Raw genomic sequence first — 18811 nt, 5'->3', positions numbered from 1 at the left:
TTTGTTTAGCGTAGGTCTCTCCCCACCACCTTATCGCCTCCTAGACTAGGGCCGGGATTTCATCTGCTTTGTTTCCCCAGCCACTGCAACAGGCCTTCGGCACAGGAGGAGCTCAGGAAACGTGCTAACCGGCCGCTAAACAAACGAGGGACTGAGGCAGTGGGCGCGCTGGGAGCTGGGTTTATCCACCAAGGCCACGCCCCCGGCTCCGGGGAGGGGCGTGTCCGGGGGTGTGGCGGGCCCGGCAGGCCACGCCCCCGGCTCACGGAACCCAGGCGCTCGGGCCGGCGCCGCCCGGAGGACTTAGGGGAGGGCGCCCGCACCGCCGGAAGCCGCGCCAGGACCGCGGGGCGCCGGGCAGGAGGACCCCGGCGGTGCCATGGAGCGGCCCGAATCGGACGCCGCCTCCGAGGACGCCATGGACTCGTTCCTGGAGAAGTTCCAGAGCCAGCCTTACCGCGGCCGCTTCCGCGAGGACCGGTGGGAAGAGGTAGGCGGCCGTAGGCTCCGCGCACTCGTGGGCCGTGGTGCGGGCTCCCGCCTCCTCAGCCCCCGGGCCCTGTTGCTGCCGGCGGCCGGTGGTTGCTACTCTGTGTTGAAAGTCGGCCTCGGGGGCTCGAGGGCCTCCTTAACCTGCCAGGACATCCAGGAGCCCAGGCCCCGGAGTCGGACAGCCTGTGGCGCTGGTCCCGGGCCAGTTATTTACCTTCTGGGAGCCGCCCCCCGGGTTTAAAAGGCGGGACCCGGGCGCCGGCCTCCTGGGCTCGTGGCGAAGGTGGGGTGAGCGGCGGGGCAGTGCGGACACCGAGCGCCCAGGGCGTGCGGGTCACTGCCTCTCTGGCCAGGATGTGGTGACTGCAGAGTCTTCAGAGATCACGATTCTGCAGGCGTTTTGCAGGTGGAAGCCGAGGCCGGGTGGGCAGCCATACCGCCAGTCGGGATGCTTTGCAAAGCATAAGGAAGGAAACTTGGATGCAGAGACGTGGCGTTGGATCTGCTCCGTGGCAAATCCCGTTTGTATAGTTCATGCTTCTCTTAACAATCTCCAGGAATTTGAGAAGATCCCCCTGTTTATGAAGAAAGCGCCGTCAGAAATTGATCCCGAGGAGAACCCGGACCTGGCTTGCCTCCAGTCAATGATCTTTGATGACGAGCGACCTCCAGAAGGTATCTTCCATGACTCTAACGTTTGTTTTGTGTCTCCGTAGAACTGAGGTCAAGGGTGAGTCGTCCTGATTTATAACAAGTAGTAGTTAGTCGGAGACAGCTTGCCACTGTTTATTCCACACAGTTTTTGGATACCTACTAAGTGCTAGGCACTAGGGATACAGGATGAAGACTGCCCTCTAAGGCGGTGACCCAGTGGGTAGCCAGATTGTCCTAAAGAATCAGGACAAAACCTGTGTGTAAGTGCTGCTGGAACACTGCGGGCAGAGAGGTAGGAGTGGGCTCACGACGGACCAGAAACTGGACCTGAGTCTTACCAATTGTGGAGGCTCTTACTAGCGTGAGGAGGGAATTTGTATTCCAGGGAGTAAAAGAACAGAAAGCAAAATGGGGGGAAGTATAATTCCCCCCTCCCCATTTCTTCAGTAACTAAAGAGAAAGTTCTTTAGGAGCTAGGGTAAGCATGCCTTTTTCTTGTATGCTTCTTTGTTGGTAAGCACTTAATAATCTCCCTTGTAAACTATTTGGAATTGATTGTAGCAGTACATACACATGACTATTCTTCCATGTTAATACCCAGTTTTATAGAATTAATTTTTGAGTTTTCTTTCCCTTTTAGTTTATTCTGTTTGGTTTATTACATGCCATTGTTGCATGATTTAGAATATTTTTATCTTGAGCCTTTAAAAAAATAAGATATATTGATTATTTCTTGTTTTCTTTGCAGAACAGGCCAAGACCTATAAAGATGAGGGCAATGAATACTTTAAAGAAAAAGACTATGAAAAAGCTGTGATTTCGTATACTGAAGGCTTAAAGAAAAAATGTGCAGACCCTGACTTGAATGCTGTTCTTTATACCAACCGGGCAGCAGCACAGTACTATCTGGGTAATTCATTCCGTTGTTGCGTGCTTTCCAAAGAGTTAACTTACGATAAAGCTATTATGACGGCTCGTGGAGTTTGAGTGTCGGGAAAAAGAGCTCCTTATCCCAGACACCTAGGGTCGTTTACTCTAATGCAGCGGTCACCAGCCTTTCGGACCTCATGGGCCACCAGTGGTCCGCGGACCACGGGCTGGCGACAGCTGCAATGGACTCCGATCTTCCAGGTAGACTTGGTGAAAAGAGAAACCAGATAGAATGAATGGATACTTTTTGCTATCTGAACCAAATGAGTGGCATCAAATACCTTAATATATGAGTTGGTATGATCTGGGATTTTTTTTAGCACACATGCTTCTATTCCCTCAAAAATGTCTCCTCTTCCTCCTTCCCCCCACCCTGGCCTTCCCAAGGATGCTAGAAGGATTGAGATCTTTGTATGAAACTATATTATCTAAAGGAGAATTTCTCAAAGAGCATTCTATGGGACTCTTGAAAAAAAAAATTCTTTGGACAAATAAGTTTGGAAAGTGCTGCTTTTCTGTGGAGGATTTGCTGTGTACATGAGTATGTTAAGGACTCTGAGGCAACTTATAGCAAAGAACTTTACCTGATGATTCTCAGTTTTGTAAGCCCCCTCTTCAAGTAACACTTATTAATATGCAGTAGTGTTCTGCAGATGTGACTTTGGGAAATACTGATTATTTGCTGGTGGCTAGTCTTGGTCATTTTAAACCCATGTAAATAAGAGAGGACCAAGGAATGAACCCAGGCATTTCTGAGGGTATGGGAAAGAATGAGCCCTGTAATCTAGCTGGGATGAGTCTGTTGGGACTCATCACCATTAGAGCACAGTTTCTCCCAACCATCGTCTGCTCAAACTGTTTTCTCATTTAGCCTGTTTCATTATAAAATTCTAAAAGGTAAGAGTGGTGCCTCGCCAGCATGGCTAAGTGGTTGAGTATTGACCTGTGAACTGGGAGGTCATGGTTCCATTCCCGGTCAGCACATGCCCCGATTGCGAACTCGATCTCCAGTGTGGGGCGTGCAGGAGGCAGCCGATCAATGGTTCTTTCTCATCATTGATGTTTCTCTCTCTCTCTCCCTCTTCCTTCCTCTCTGACATCAATTAAAAAAAAAAAAAAAGAGTGGTGTAGAACTTTAAAGATTATTTGGGCTAGCCAGTGCCCTCAATTTGGATAAGCCCAGAGAGGGACCCTTTCTTTAATGCCAGGACCTGGACTAGAAACCCAGTCTTCTAACTTCTGGAGGAATACATTTTCTCCATTCAGCGTTTAATACTCTGTGTCAGGCACTGGCATCATAGGGATAAGTAAGACCTGACTTTATCTCTGTGTTAGGCACTGCACTGTGAAGAAGAGCTACATTGTTCCTTTCTTTGGGGAGCTTAAAGGATATAATTTATAGGGCTAATAAGAACAAAAGCACCTTGCAAGAAAAAAATAAGTGTGTGTGAGGACACCAGAGGAGCAAATAGGTAAATATGAGAGCCATTCCTTAAATATGTCACTGGTATGGTTTACAAAGCACATTTCCCATTTTATTTCTCTAAATTTGTTACCCCTCTTGACCTCATAGCAGCTATGTAAGGTAGGATAAATTCTTAGAAGAATATTGTTAGGTCACAATGTATCCACAAAGTGCATGCTAATTGGCTCTTTAATTTACTATTAGAGTGCCCTTTTTTCATATCTGGATATTATGTAACTTTATTTTTACCAATTTCATGTTTATTTTAATTTCTCTAATTCCTAATGTTGAGCATCATTTCACGTGCTTACTAGCTAGCCATCTGTAGTTTGGTGGGTTGGTTGCCTGATGATTTAAGCATTTCTAAGGCTTTTGATGAGCACAATTATATATATTTTAAAAATACGTATATTTTTTAAAAACAGTTGCTTTGATTATATTTATCCAAGATTGTACAAGAGTGTCTTTGTCTCTACACATGAAATTTTGAAAATATTCTGATTTTAAATCATGTTATTTCTTTTAAATGATGTTTCATCAGGCAATTTCCGTTCTGCACTCAATGATGTGATGGCTGCCAGAAAACTAAAACCCTGCCACCTCAAAGCAATAGTAAGAGGTAAGTCTTGTAGAACTAAGTATGATAGTAATTAAGGAAAAGTTAGCACTATGGAACAAAAGTTGAGACATCTTAAGGTTTGATAATAAGGTGCTAAGATACTAATGAAATCACCTTATTTTTGCAATCTTGATGTTAATTAAGTTCCTAGTCCTTATCAATAGCAACATGCCATTTTAAAAAGAATTCTCCGGAAAATAATCCAGCCCTTTGTGTTTTAAGAATTTGTAGAGAAATTGAAATTCCTCATTCCTCATTTCATATTAATAAAGAATAAAAATAATAAAAATAAAGCAATTCCAAAAGCCACATTCTAATTTTTTTCCAAATTAGTTGATTGAACAGTGAAATCTTCAAATGTCATGTCAATGCTAATTAAAAGATAACTCTGAGGCTGAGATGTTACTGATTATTCTTTTTCTTGTAGTCTACCTTCCTATGTAATAATAGTGCTTTTATTACTTCTTATACTTAATCTTTTTTTTTTTTTATTGATTTTTTACAGAGAGGAAGGGAGAGAGATAGAGAGTTAGAAACATTGATCAGCTGCCTCCTGCACATCTCCCACTGGGGATGTGCCCGCAACCCAGGTACATGACCTTGACCGGAATCGAACCTGGGACCTTTCAGTCCACAGGCCGACGCTCTATCCACTGAGCCAAACCGGTTTCGGCACTTAACCTTTTTTTTTTTTTAAGAAGCTCAAAGGTGCTTTGCAAACTTTACTAGTAATTTATTCCTCAAATGTTAATTTTCCCTGTATCCTCATGGACCAACTTAAAATTCTTTATCAAAGTTATGCTTCTTCAGATCTTTATGATTAGGGGTGTTTCTCATAGGGAAAGAAGGTACTGAGCAAAGATTGGCAAGTAAGTTGAATGGAGTCCTGTGGAATTGTCCTCGTGTTGGAAGTCTGTAATCCTCGAATTGTCAGTTTTACCTGAACATGTGGCCTTGGCAAGACACCCATTCTGAGTATCAGTTTGTTTATCTTTGGAAGATGGAGTTGGATTCTGCTGGCATCTCAGCACTTATTGTTCTCATATTTAGATGTTCTGTGGAAAGCCTAAATGGCTGACAGGAGAAGACTGAGCATGATTAAAGGAGCAGCAGCTTAAACTGGTCGCCATCAAGAACAGTTTTAGGAGAGACCTAATGCCTTTGGTCTTGCCACTGCTTTAATGGCTGAGGCAGATTCTGCTTTGTGACACCATTTAGAAAAATGACCTGAGATGGACTTCATTCTTCTCATGTGCAGATGAGGAACCAGAATCTCAGAGGTGCTCAGTCCTTTGTCTAATGCAGCGCTTCTCAACCTGTGGGTCGCGACCCCTTTGGCAGTCGAACGACCCTTTCACAGGGGTCGCCTAAGACCATCCTGCATATCAGATATTTACATTACGATTCATAACAGTAGCAACATTACAGTTATGAAGTAGCAACAAAAATAATTTTATGGTTGGGTCACCACATGTGGAACTGTATTTAAAGGGCCAGAAGGTTGAGAACCACTGGCCTAATGCCTAGTTGGTAAATGACAGAGCCAGATTTCCAGCCAAATCTGTCTGATTCCAAGGCCTGTGCTTTTTGCCACTAAGCTGCAGCCTTCCCTACTTTAAGAGTCCTTAAGACTAGGGAGTCTCACAGGAGTTTTGATTTGAGGGCCCTAGAGACCTTTTGATCTAAGATGCTGGGGTCCAACCCCAGCAGGTCCAGGGGTCCCCAAAGGTGTGGACGGAGTCGGTGAAGAAGGATTGACACGGAGACAGCGTTCAGTTGATCAGCAGCCTAGCCAGGATCTCTAGCCAGGTTCTGGTCAGGATCTCCAGCGAAGTTCTGGTTAGGATCTCCAGCGAAGTTCTGGTCTGGATCTCCAGAGAGGTTCTGCTTAGGATCTCCAGCCAGGTTCTGTGTCCATGTTCTCTTGCTAGGTTCTCCAGCCAGGTTCTGTAGCCAAGTTCCCTCGCTAGGTTCTCTAGCCAGGTTCTGTCCAGGTTCTCAAGCCAGGTTCAGTCACCAGGTTCTAGTCAGGTTCTCTTGCCAATTTCTGTAGTCAGGTTCAGTCCAGGATCTTTTGCCATGTTCTCTCGCTAGGTTCTGTCTCTAGGTTCTGAGGCCAGTTTCTGTCCAGGATCTTTTGCCATGTTCTCTCCAGCAAAGTTCTTCTGTCTCTAGAGAACGTTCTGTGTAGGTTCTGTGCCTCCTGGTTCTGTCTTCTTAGTTCTGTGTCTTGCTGTCTTGTTACATCTGTATTTATACCAGTTGATTCAATCCTATCAATCTCTATTACAAAGGTTAGGGCGTTTCTTATCTCCATTCCAGGGAGTAAAGATTATGTAGCTTAAGCATGATTGTTCGTAGTTAAAGTGATTAATTACCCACCTGGCACTTAGTTGAGGGGTTTTATTCCCTCCCAAACTTCAGGGGAAAATCCCTACCTGGGGAAACAACCTTTCTCAGAGGGGTGACCTTGGTTAAAACACATAGTGCCAAGAAGGTGAGCAAACATATTAAGAACAGTATGCCATATATGCCAGGTCCTTTGAAACAGCAAGCATGGACCGGCTCCCGGCACTAAGATACAAAAATGGTCTTCTAGTCTTGGGAATACAGTACTAGGGGCTTTATCTGTTTTCTCTTCAGGGTGCTGGCTGGTGGCTGGTAGAGTGGGGATTCCTCCTCAAGGGGGCTCTTTCCATGCATGTTGTCCATGGGCCCTAAGAGTTCTGGGTTCCTGCAGGTGCCTTATGCCATCTGGAACTGAAAAACTTTGCTGAGGCTATGAACTGGTGTGATGAGGGGCTGCAGATAGATGCCAAAGAGAAGAAACTTCTGGAAATGAGGATTAAAGCAGACAAACTAAAGGTTAGTGGCAAAATCAGTAGCCACTTGGCATTTAATTAACATTAATAACTTAAATTTGCATTCCCCAGATTGTGTCTTTTTGGTCATTGTAAACTTTTTCTTCTTTAAAAACAAAAATCAAGAACCAAAAAGTTCTGACCAAGACGTACAAACCCTCATCAGGCAGGTCCACCTTTGGGACCAGCATACAGAGAACCAACAACCTTCCTGGATGACAAACCACAAGAAGTGTTGGCCCAAGGTCTGTCTTTAGCTGCCGCAGAAACAGAAACAAGGATGGAAAGAATGGCAACATGTGCTGACTCTACAAATGACAAGAGTAAAAAGGAAGAAACAGAGCCTCCTGGAAGCGAGTCAAGTGAAGAACTAGAGATATATTAACTGATACAAAGGAAGTTAGAGGTCAGCTACTGGAGAGAATTGATTCTGTCCTAGGTGCAATTGATAGGTTGGCTAAGTTAAAGGAGGCTGAGTTTAAATCACTAGAGACAAACGTAGGTAAGCTGTGGACTGATGTGTCTTTATGTATCCGGAGCAAGGCAAGGCCCTCCTCTAACTGGGAGGTGGTATCCACGTCTTACAGGTGTGACCAGCCCTCTGCTTGCTGTCACCACTCCTTTGCTCCTCCCTCACATGCGCAAAGCAAGCCTCTTAACAAGTGGGATGATTGGTAATTGTTCAACAAACAACAAATGCCTAATAAGATGCTATAATATCTTTACTTCAACTGGACAGTATCCTGCCATGAGATTACATCACCGCTACATGCTGTGTACAGTACCACTATTATGAAACAATAAATTAAATAAATACATAAATAAGTAAAATAAGAATACGTTGTAAAAGGAAGAACGAAACCAAGAGAAGAAAGGAGGCAGTTTCAAAAAAGACCGAAGGAAAAAAATCAGAAATTGCTGGAGGAGGAAGAAAAAGACACGCTCTTTCTCTTTGTTGTCTGGAACTTTCAGCTCTACGTATACCATTGGTTTTGTTGTTACTGTTGACATGGAACTACTTGATAATATCAGGGAAAGATAACAGGCAATGTGGTATAGTAGTGGAGGACATGCTAGAGGATGAGGAGGAAGATGACAAGGATAGACTAGTAAAGCAAAGTGGTATATTCATACCATAGAATATTACTTGGCAATAAAAAGGAACAAGCATTCCACTGGTGGAATGGGAGGGAGATTGACTGCAAAGGGGCATGAAGGTACTTTCTAGAGCAGTGGTTCTCAACCTGTGGGTTGCGACCCCTTTGGGGGTCGAATGACCCTTTCACAGGGTCGCCTAAGACCATCAGAAAACACATATATAATTACATATTGTTTTTGTGATTAATCACTATGCTTTAATTATGTTCAATTTGTAACAATGAAATTGGGGGTCACCACAACATGAGGAACTGTATTAAAGGGTCGCGGCATTAGGAAGGTTAAGAACCACTGAAGGATTGGAGTATTGAGTACTCGGTATAGATTTGTCAAAACTTACTAAACTATACACATAAAATTTGTAAATTACACCTCAACAAAGTTGATTTAAAAAAGAAGGAGCATGCCGAAACCGGTTTGGCTCAGTGGATAGAGCGTCGGCCTGCGGACTGAGGGGTCCTAGGTTCGATTCCAGTCAAGGGCATGTACCTGGGTTGCAGACACATCCCCAGTAGGAGATGTGCAGGAGGCGGCTGATCGATGTTTCTCTCTCATCGATGTTTCTAACTCTATCTCTCTCCCTTCCTCTCTGTAAAAAATTAATAAAATATATAAAAAAAAAAAAAAGAAGGAGCAGCAAGCTCCATAGTTCCGGGCTCCTCTGCTCTGACCTGGTGGTTATTCCACTTTATGTGGGCTGCTGAGACCCCAGATTTCAGGTGAGACAGCCATATCCACCCACTTGCATCCTGTAAATCAGAACAAAACATGAGAGAGTCCAAGTCATCCTTAATCATCCATCTTAATCATTTTCTAATGTGGATCAGACACTGTGGTCAAATGTAACTCAACTAGGAAGACAGTATTAGACATAGTTCTAGAGGTGTCCATGGGTGGGGCACTTTTGATAGTATAATCAAACTTGCTAACAGCAGAAAGGATTTTTGCAGCTCTCTTGGCAGACTCGATTGGAGAAGGAATGACCAAGAATTATCAGTCACTGTCTCCCTGAAAGGGTAGGCTTTGTTCACAAGAAACAAAAAGAATTGTTAGCCTTTGTGAGGCATTTGTGGAGAGCATGAAGAATGGTGCTATGTTTTAGAACAGGGCTCAGAAAACTGACCCACTGGTCAAATCCTGGCCTCTTTTGCACATTCAGTGAACTAAGAATGTTTTTCACATTTTTAAAGTGTTAAAAGTGTTATAAATAACAGCAAAACCAGATAGTATGTGATATAAACCATACAAGGTCTGCAAAGCCTAAAATATTTACTCTCTGGCCCTTTACAGAAGGAGTTTGCTGATCCTTCTTAATATACAATCTTGAGGGTAAAAGTAGGGTCAGCTGGTTTGGGGTATATTAGCCAGAAAAGGAAATCTAAATTATATTTCTGCCAGATTAAGTAGACTGGTGGCACTTTTCTGTCATCCTATATAATAAAAGCCTAATATGCTAAGTGTCTGGTCAACTGGTCAGCCATTCAACCAATCAAAGCGTAATATGCTAATTATATGCTAAGGCTGCTCAACTGCTTGCTATGACGTGCACTGATGACCAGGGGGCAGACAGTCAACCCGTCAACCAGTCACTACGATGTGCACTGACCACCAAGGGGCAGATGCTCCGACCGCTAAGTTAGCTTGCTGCTGGGGTCTGGCTGATTGGGACTGGGTAAGATGGGCTGGACATGCCCTGGAGCCTTCCCATAGTCCCTCGTTGGCTGGCCAACCTCCCGCGTCTCTCCCCAGCCCCAGTTATGCACTAGTGGGGTCCCTCGGCCTGGCCTGTGCCCTCTCAATCCAGGACCCCTCGGGATGTTGGAGAGCCGGTTTTAGCTCGATCCCACAGGCCAGGACAAGGGACCCCACTGTTGCACAAATTCGTGCACCAGGCCTCTAGTGGATTATAATTGTGCAAAAGGCAGAGAGCCTCTGGTAAGTTTTGCCCTGGGTTTTCCCAGCCATACCAGTGAGGCTGAAATGCCCCGTAGTGGTATCCATTTGATGTCAGTCTCTCTACCGAGAATGCTCTTTCTCCTTCATCTGGTGGAATGTTCCTCTTATATCTAAACCCACCTCCTCAAAGGGGCAGAGTTAGTTACTCCCTCTTCTGTGGTTCATAGCACTTGGTTCACACTACCAGGGTTACACATCACAGACCTTTTACTTGTCTGTCCACCCCCCACACTCCCCTGTAGACTGAATCTTTGGGTACAGGAACTGTAAATTTTTAAATGTTTATGAACATCCATCTTAATCATTCTCTAATGTTCATCACTGGTATCCCTTGACATAGGAGCCTGTTTTGGATAGAGAACAGAGGTAGTGATTTTTAGGAGCAGACTGGGATAACATGAGGAAGCAAGTTCCTTAGAGCTGATGCATTTGAATTTATTTTCAGCGGACTGAACAGAGGGATATAAGGAAAGCAAAGCTGAAAGAGAAGAAGGAGCAGAATCAGAATGAGGCTTTACTCCAGGCCATCAAGGTAAGCTCTAAACCTTAGGCGCTTATGGTCTTGCTAAACCCAAGAATCCTGAGGTCTCTTGGGAACCTTTCTTGGGATGCTTTACTTGAATGAATTTGTTCATTTTCTTCCTGCTTTGATAAAGTTTCGTGATGAAGTCTGGCTCTGGAGTCAGACTCCCTGAGTTCAGTCAGCTCTCCCACTGTGTGCATATGTTGGTCTCAGGTAACCTATACTGAATAGTTGCTATGGGTTAAGCATCATTTAATCTTCACAGTAGCCTTCTGAGGTAGGGTTTCTTGCTCTTGTTTTGCTAGCTGATGACATAGTCTCAGAGAGGTGAAGAAACCTCACATGGCCAATGTATCAGAGCCGGTCCTTGCTCTTAGCCACTGTGTTCCACTGCATCCTGAAAGTCTGAATTTTAGGATGATTTTCCTCTAACTATGGCAACAACAGCAATTAGTTCTACCTCCCTTGCCCTCTCTTCACTGTGTTTTAATTGAATGTAGTCTGATCCAAACCCTGCTTTTTACCTGGTGAGCCTTGGCTTGCTTGGTCTTGGTCTTCACAAGGGGACATAAACACCTGCTATGAAAGTGTGGGGTAGGCTCTTAGTTTCATTCTTTGGTGAGTTAAATTGTGCACCCATTTAAGTGACTTCTTGATTTTGAGAACTTCACACTACTAAGATGCACTCCACTAGTCCCTCCACACAACAAGCAATCTGCTAACATGTATTAACAGGCTAAACAAAATGGAATTCTCCCGATTCGCCATCTGATTCTCATTCATGATGAGGGATTTTTAAAAAATATATTTTTATTGATTTCAGAGAGGAACAGAGAGGGAGAGAGAGATAGAAACATCAGTGATGAGAGAGAATCATTGATTGGCTGTCTCCTGCATGTCCCCTGGGGATCAAGCCCACAACCCAGGCATGTGCCCTTGACTGCAATCAAACCTGGGACCTTTCAGTCCGCAGGCTGAAGCTTTATCCACTGAGCCAAACCAGCAAGGACCACAATGAGAGATTTGATCATTTTTTAAAATGTAGGATATTGGAATGCCCAGATATTTGTACACAGACCTTACTTTGTTTCTCTCCTTTAGTCTGACACTGCATCTCAGAAACTTCACTGTACAAAAGACAGTATATACACAAAGCCATGCATACTATATTTTAACAATAGCTTAGAGTAGGGGTCAGCAAATGCAGCCCTACCTGTTTGTTTATGGTACCTATGGCTGTTTTCACACTACAATGCCAGAGTTGAGTAGTTAACTTCAACAGAGACCATTTGACCCACAAAGCCTAAAGTATTTCTTATCTGACCCTTTAAGGGGAAGTTTGCCAACCTCTGATTTAGGAGATAACATCAAAGGCAATTTGAATCGCATGTAATTTTCCTCTCGCTTGTAGCCTTAGGAATCTCTACACACACATAAGAGGTGACTCCATTATTCAGACCTTAGATTTATCCTTATTTCCATAAGAATCAAGATTAAGTCAATGTGCATTATTTTTAGTATTCCATGTTCTGGCTAAACTGAAGCACATGCCACACTCTTTGCTCTTGATCTTTTTGTGCACATGTTCCTTGGGGTGGAATGCCCTTCCACCTTCCCCCATTTCTTCTTCTCTGCCTTTCAAAGTCTTTGTTGAAGGCCTAGCTTCCCCCAGTCACCTCCAGCTCCCAGACTGAATTAATTATTCATGGTCGGCAGTTCCAAAGCTTTATTTCTCATTGTATGTTGTACTTATTTCCATAGCTAGCTCCCCACTAGACCATGAGCTGGTCTTGAGGGCAGGAACCATCTCTAACTCATCTCTATTTTTGGTAGATGTCCAGGGAAGTTCAGTTAAACAAGTGATGCCAGCTATGTGCTAGGCCTCAGGGATAATGACAGTGAATCAGGAAGCTTGCAGTGTTATGGTTTCCCTTTTTGTGAAATGGGTTTGCATCCTTCCACACAGTAAGGTTTCTGTCTTTACCCCAGGCTAGGAACATCAGGCTAGTCTCTGAAGCTACCAGTGAGGATGAAGATTCTGCCTCAGATGGTCTAAGTGCACTCCTGGATGGGCTCAGCTTTGAGAACCCCTATGGAGCCAGGCTGAGTGTAGATGACCAGGGCAGACTGAGCTGGCCTGTGCTCTTTCTGTACCCAGAGTATGCCCAATCGGACTTCATCTCTGCTTTTCATGAGGACTCCAGGTACTTACTTGCCCAGGAACCCTGAGCTCTTTCTTGCATGATCTTTTCCTGTAGTCTCTGCAGGAAGGACAGGATTTTTGGTTGAAGGAAGAGAATAGTGTAGAGGGTTTCAGTCTGTCTGGTTTGGCGTAATCTCAGTCCTATAGCTGATTTCTCCCTTTGCTAACTAGCTCTGCAATGATACACACAGTCTCACCACTGTACTGATGGGGCTAGTAAATATAACACTTCAGTACAATGTTTGTACATATCTGGTGAGATATGAAATCATTGTAGGTAGTAAATGCATAGTAATTTAAATGTGTATTTATTAGAAAAAGTATATCTAGCAGTTTTAACATGTGGTTTCCTAAGATTAATGCTTAGAATGTGGCTAAGTATGAGGAATGTTGTTAAGCTTGAGTCAGGCTTAAATGTAAAGAAAATTACTTTAAATTAAAGAAAATTACTATGTCATAATAGGATAAGCGATACACATACACGTTTTGGGCACTGTTGTCAAAGTGGCTTACATCTGCATTTCGTGTTTCATACATTCTTGATATCTCTGATTTGATGTCTGGGGACTGTGATGTGGGAAAGTAGATCATGAGTTATTGATACCCAGAAAGTGCATGTTATATCCTTAGGTTTATTGATCATCTAATGGTGATGTTTGGTGAAACACCCTCTTGGGACTTAGAGCAAAAATACTGCCCTGATAATTTAGAGGTAAGAGAAATTTTATTTTGTTCCTTTATGGCAGTGGTCACCAACCTTTCGGACCTCACGGACCACCATTTGGCGACTGCTGCTCTATGGGATGTTTTGAGGGGGGAGGGGTTTCATTGCCCCCTTTTTTTTTTTTAAAAAAAAAAAGATATTGTTGAAAGTATTACATGTGTCCCCTTTTTATATTCATTGCTTTTTAAAAAAATAATATACAGAACCTAAACTTTATCATTTTATATTCCACTAGTAGCCCTGCGCACAAATCCGTGCACCATAGCTCGATGCCGCCCTCCAGTAGCTCTTTGCCTGCTGCCCCGCCCTCCTGTAGCTTCCCCTGCTACCCTCCCCATAGCTTGCTGCCCTGCCCCCTCCTGTCGCTCTCTGCTGCTCGCTTGTAGCTTGCTTCTCCACCCTCCTGCTGATCGTGATCCAGTCGTTATACGGTCAGTCGTTACGCTTCACGGCATAATGACCATTTGCATATTACATCTTTATCATATAGGATACTAGAGGCCTGGTGCACGAAAATTCATACATGGAGTGGGGGGAATCCCTCAGCCTGGCCTGCCTGCCCCCTTTCACAGTCTGGGAGCCCTCAAGGGATGTCCTACTGATAGCTTAAGGCCACTCCCGCAGTCTGGCCTCCCTCTGCGGCGGGGGGACCAGGCTGATCAGGGGGAGGCGCCATCCCCATCACCCTGCTGCTGCTGCCATGCCACCTGCCCTCGGCCCTCGCAGCCACCGTGGCTTTGTCAGGAAGAACATCCAAAAGAAGTCCCATCTATCCAGTCTAATTTGCATATTACCCTTTTATTAGTATACTTATTAAATTATATATATGTAACTATTATTATTCATTATAGTTAAGTAGCATTAAGTACATTCACATTATTATGCAACCTTCACCACTATCCATCTCTATTTTTATCATCCCAAACTGAAACTGTACCCATCCTATATAATAAAACCCTAATATGCAAATGACTGAATGGCAGAATGACCGGTCGTTATGATGCGCACTGACCACCAGGGGGCAGACGCTCAATGCAGGAGCTGCCCCCTGGTGGTCAGTGAGATCCCAAAGGGGGAACACTGCTCAGCCAGAAGCTGGGTTCATGGCTGGTGAGCACAGCAGCAGTGGCGGGAGCCTCTCCTGCCTCAGCGGCAGCGCTAAGGACCTCTCGGGGGATGTCCGCCTGCCACAGGGAGCAGGCCTAACCCAGCAGGCGGACATTCCCCAAGGGGTCCTGGACTGAGGGAGGGTGCAGGCCGGGCTGAGGAACACCCTCCCCCAGTGCACAAATGTCATGCACCGGGCCTCTAGTTAAACAGTAACTGCCTATTTTCCCTTCCCCTAGAAACCACCATTTTACTTTGTCTCTATTAAACTTGACTACTTTAGGTACCTCATATGAGTGGAGTCCTACTATATTTACAGTGGGACTGGCTTATTTTTCTTAGCATAATGTTTTCAAGGTTCATCCATGTTGTAGCATGTGTCAGAATTTCCTTTTTAAGGCTGAATAATATCCCATTGTTGGAATTAAAAAATAATCACAAATTACAGTATAAAGAGTCTGTCTTCTAACCATTTCAGAAAGATTCCAGCTGATCCCCCATCACTCCTGAATACTTCAGTGTTTATTTGCCACAAACAAGGACATTTTCCTTCATAATCCCAATCAAACATCAAAATCAGGAAATTAACTGTGATACATTGAATTGTTAGGGAAGGAAAGGCTCATAGGCCTGGGCTTGAGTCTTGGCTGCTCTGTTTATTATCTGGGTTTTATTGGTGAGTTATTTCCCTTCTCTGATCCTGGTTCTATCTTTGGCAAATGGAGCCAATAATACCGTTCTTAGTATCATTGTGCAGGACTGAGTGCTTTATATTCCACAGCTCTGTGCAGGAGGCATTCAGCTAATAACAATCATCATCTCTTTAACTGTTCCCTAGACTGGGCCTGAACATGTCTGGTGCTGCTGCAGCCATTTGTGTCTCCCACTCCTCTGTTAATCTTGCAGGTCTACTTTGAAGATGAGGACAGGGCAGAACTGTACCGGGTGCCTTCTAAGAGCACCTTGCTGCAGGTGCTACAGCACCCCAGGTGAGTCTCTTCATGAGCCTGAGTACAACAGGGAAGATGCTCACCCACCATTCCAGGGATTCAGCCAGGTTCTCATTCCACTGTTAATTGCCTCGTACTTCCTACCTTCTGCCCTGGACATAAAACAGTGAGATGGCAACCATGGAGACTGGCCCAGCCATTTGCCAAACAGGTGGCAGTGTGATGACTGAGCTCATTGCACTGCAGCCATGCGCCCTCAGACTGGGAGATGTGAGTGGGACTGGTCTGAGGAGGAAAAAGCTGCCTGTCTTTTGTATCTGAATATAGCTGGGATGGCCTTACTGCTCCCAATTGTGCCTTGTCCCCTGATTTTGTTATAAGGAAAGAGCATTGGTTCTTGAAGCCAGACACCATTGTTTCATGGCTGTGTGATTGTAAGCACACACTGCCTCTCCGGGGCTAGTTCCTCACCTCTAGAATGGGAATAATAACTCTTGCCTACATACGTACCAGGTATTTGAGAGCTGATGAGAGAGTAGGAGACAAAGTGCTTTTGTAAACTGTAAAGGACGGTCTTGCTCTAAGCACCTTCCTTAGTGGCAGTGGCAGCCAGTTGGATTTGGCAGTTGTCACTTCCTCTGCTTTGGGATGTTCCTAGACTGTAAAGAATGCCCTCGGTAGATGTGTAAGTTGATTTTTGGGCTACTTTCCCTGAGCTTTGAGCAAATGCGAGAGGACTGCCCCAGAGGTTCTGGCTAGGTTATAAGGGGGTGGAGTCATGCTAATTTGCCAGACTTTTAAACATCCCAACAAATAAATATGCTAACTTACATTTTAATGTTGATTCACATCCAAAGGTTCACCTTGAATGTTGTTGGGAAAGTGATGGATGATTAAGACTGCAATTCAATTCACTCCTCTCTTTTGTTGTATTCACTGCAGGTACCTTGTAAAAACCCTGACACCAGCATTTTTGGTCTGTGTGGAATCCTCTCCTTTTTGTAGAAATTACCTCCGTGGGAGAAAGGTGCACCAGGTAAAGTGACTGAGCCAGGCTGCGGAGCCCGGCCACCTGGATCTCTTCCCAGATCCGCCTCTGCCTGGACTACAGTATCCTTGAATCAGCTGGACGTACTCCTAGAATCCAACACTTTCTTTCTGTCACCCTGAAGACAGTCCTTCCTCACATTGTGGGTGGGGAAGAGCTGCTGACTTCCTGGAGCTGCAGCCTCTCTGATCAGAGTGCTGAGCCTCGGCTAGTCTTCATTCTCCTCTGTTGATACAGAACTCTGCTTTGGTCATGACATCCTTAAGGACTCTGAGCTGTGCTAACTACCAGCCTCCCTCTCTGAAGAGACCATCTATTGCAGTTACCACAACTGACCCAAGGAACTCACTGGGCTGAGTCAGGATCTAGTGACTTGGTTCTGAACCTTTGTGGAGTTAGAGGCTTTGGAGAAGCTACCCCTCAAACTGCATATATACAAACCATGTAGGTAATTTTAAGGCACTAAAGCTGAGCCTGACCTGCAGTTATTTCATGAGCATGGAGGGTTGCTGTGTGTGGATACTGAAGATACCGTGGGGTAAGATGGGGCCAGGAAAGCTGGGTCCTGTTTCTGCATCTGTAAACACCTACATTCTGGCATCCTCCAGAACCCCTAAAAGGTTTGACAGTTTTCCTATCTTTGCAGTATGGAAGGCTGTGATACACTTGGACAGTGGACTCTGCATTCTTCCCCAGTTTTTCACATTTTAGGATTTTGTGCCTTTTAAATTGGAAAACTTTTTGGCATGTTGAGTCACTGTCATAGTTGTACCTAGAGGGCTTTGTATGCCCTTACCCGTAGCCATGTGACTTCTCGCAGTGCCCACCCCTTCCCCCTGAAGAGCCATGGTGTGGAAGGTTCATGTTCTTTTCCCTTTACCGTGAACACATATTTCCCAGATTAGGGCTGTTCCTTCAGCTTGGGTTCCAGAATGGTAAACCATGTGGGGCACAGCTGCAGCGGCTGCGCTACAGCCACCGATTATAACATGAATGAGGAATAAACGCTTGTGGTAATGGCACTGAGATTTGGGGGTTTGTTACTGCGGCAAAGCTAACTAATACATCATTAAACTGAAATCAGCTGCTGTCCTTAAAATGTACTAATGCGAGGTTTTGTGCCGTGTGCTTCCTTGTCTTTGAAGGGCAACTTGGTGTGGATTATTTACAAAGACCACACTGCTTGTGGCCAGGAACTGAAGTTCAGCTTCCATCCTAACCCAGCTGAGGCCATATTGAGCCATTCTCCCTTGCTTCCCAGCTAGAGACTCCTGCTTAGTTCTCTTTGTAAGAACTCCACACTTTGTGCAAGAGGCCGGACATTTAGTTAGCAACTACCCATGGAAGCTCATAGAAGCCTTGAGAGATGCTGGCCTAACAGGAGTGGACACCAAAGTGGTATCTGAATGTGGGGAGCCTAAAGGTGCCACCCCCTTCTGCTGGCCCACATGCGCTACCCAACCACCTACCATATGCAAAGGGCTAATTGGCCTAACAAGGGCAGCTGCCACTTACCAAGCACGTGCTGTTAGCCAGGCACTGTTGTCTGTATTTTACTGACTGGAAAGAGCTGGGAGTATGAGGATGGTCATACTTGCACAAGGTCACATGGCTATCAAGTGGCCCAGGAAGTCGGACCTGAGTCTCTACTATGGGTCACTATGATATAAGCCATTATTTTAAATCAAATAACCTTGATTTTCTTCAAATGTTCCCTAAATTTGCAATAACATCATAAAATTATTTTCCCATATTCCATATTATAGAAAACTATCCATAATTATAAAAATATTTTCTAACTTTAAAACAAAGCTTTAAGCCCAGCCACGTGCTCAGTGGTTAAGCACCAACCTATGACCCAGATCACAGTTTGTTCCTGGTCAGGCCACATGCCCGGGTTGCTGGCCAATCCCTGGTAGGGGGTGTGCAGGAGGCAGCCGATCTATGATTCTCACCATTGATGTTTGTATCTCTCCCTTCCTCTCTGAAATAAATAAAAATATATTAAAAAATAAAAAAAATAAAACTGTACATACCCTTGGATGATGATAACCCATTTGAAAAAGCATTCTGGTGCCTGGGTGTAGAAATGGCAGGCCTGGCACTCAGGTAGGTAAGGAA

At 44.6% G+C, this 18811-nt stretch overlaps 1 protein-coding gene across 3 annotated transcripts; it reads left to right on the top strand.

The window, feature by feature from the left end:
* The first annotated feature begins 296 nt into the window (after nucleotides 1-296).
* TTC4 (tetratricopeptide repeat domain 4) lies at nucleotides 297-17712 on the top strand. Of its 3 annotated transcripts, XM_081086526.1 has the most exons (10): nucleotides 297-490; nucleotides 1050-1167; nucleotides 1895-2056; nucleotides 4083-4160; nucleotides 6901-7025; nucleotides 10581-10667; nucleotides 12648-12862; nucleotides 13492-13573; nucleotides 15599-15681; nucleotides 16585-17712. In XM_081086526.1, exons 1-10 carry the CDS (start codon nucleotides 380-382, stop codon nucleotides 16685-16687), a joined length of 1164 nt encoding a protein of 387 aa, XP_080942652.1. In that variant the 5' UTR covers nucleotides 297-379; the 3' UTR covers nucleotides 16688-17712. The 3 variants fall into 3 exon arrangements, with proteins under 3 accessions (XP_080942652.1, XP_080942653.1, XP_080942654.1); XM_081086527.1 differs by lacking the exon at nucleotides 13492-13573; XM_081086528.1 differs by lacking the exons at nucleotides 12648-12862; nucleotides 13492-13573.
* Nucleotides 17713-18811: the final 1099 nt, after the last annotated feature.

The sequence above is a fragment of the Myotis nattereri genome (assembly GCF_964212035.1).
Source record: "Myotis nattereri genome assembly, chromosome: 3".
Lineage (NCBI taxonomy): Eukaryota > Metazoa > Chordata > Mammalia > Chiroptera > Vespertilionidae > Myotis > Myotis nattereri.
The sequence above is the reverse complement of the archived record's forward strand: the minus strand, read 5'-3'. Positions and strand labels throughout refer to the sequence as shown.

Excerpts from the sequence above, each read along its gene's own strand:
- TTC4 (XM_081086526.1), top strand. The coding sequence starts at position 380 with ATGGAGCGGCCCGAATCGGACGCCGCCTCCGAGGACGCCATGGACTCG. Across the intron at positions 10,668-12,647 it reads CTTTACTCCAGGCCATCAAG|GCTAGGAACATCAGGCTAGT; the intron begins GTAAGCTCTAAA and ends TCTTTACCCCAG. Across the intron at positions 15,682-16,584 it reads CAGGTGCTACAGCACCCCAG|GTACCTTGTAAAAACCCTGA; the intron begins GTGAGTCTCTTC and ends TATTCACTGCAG.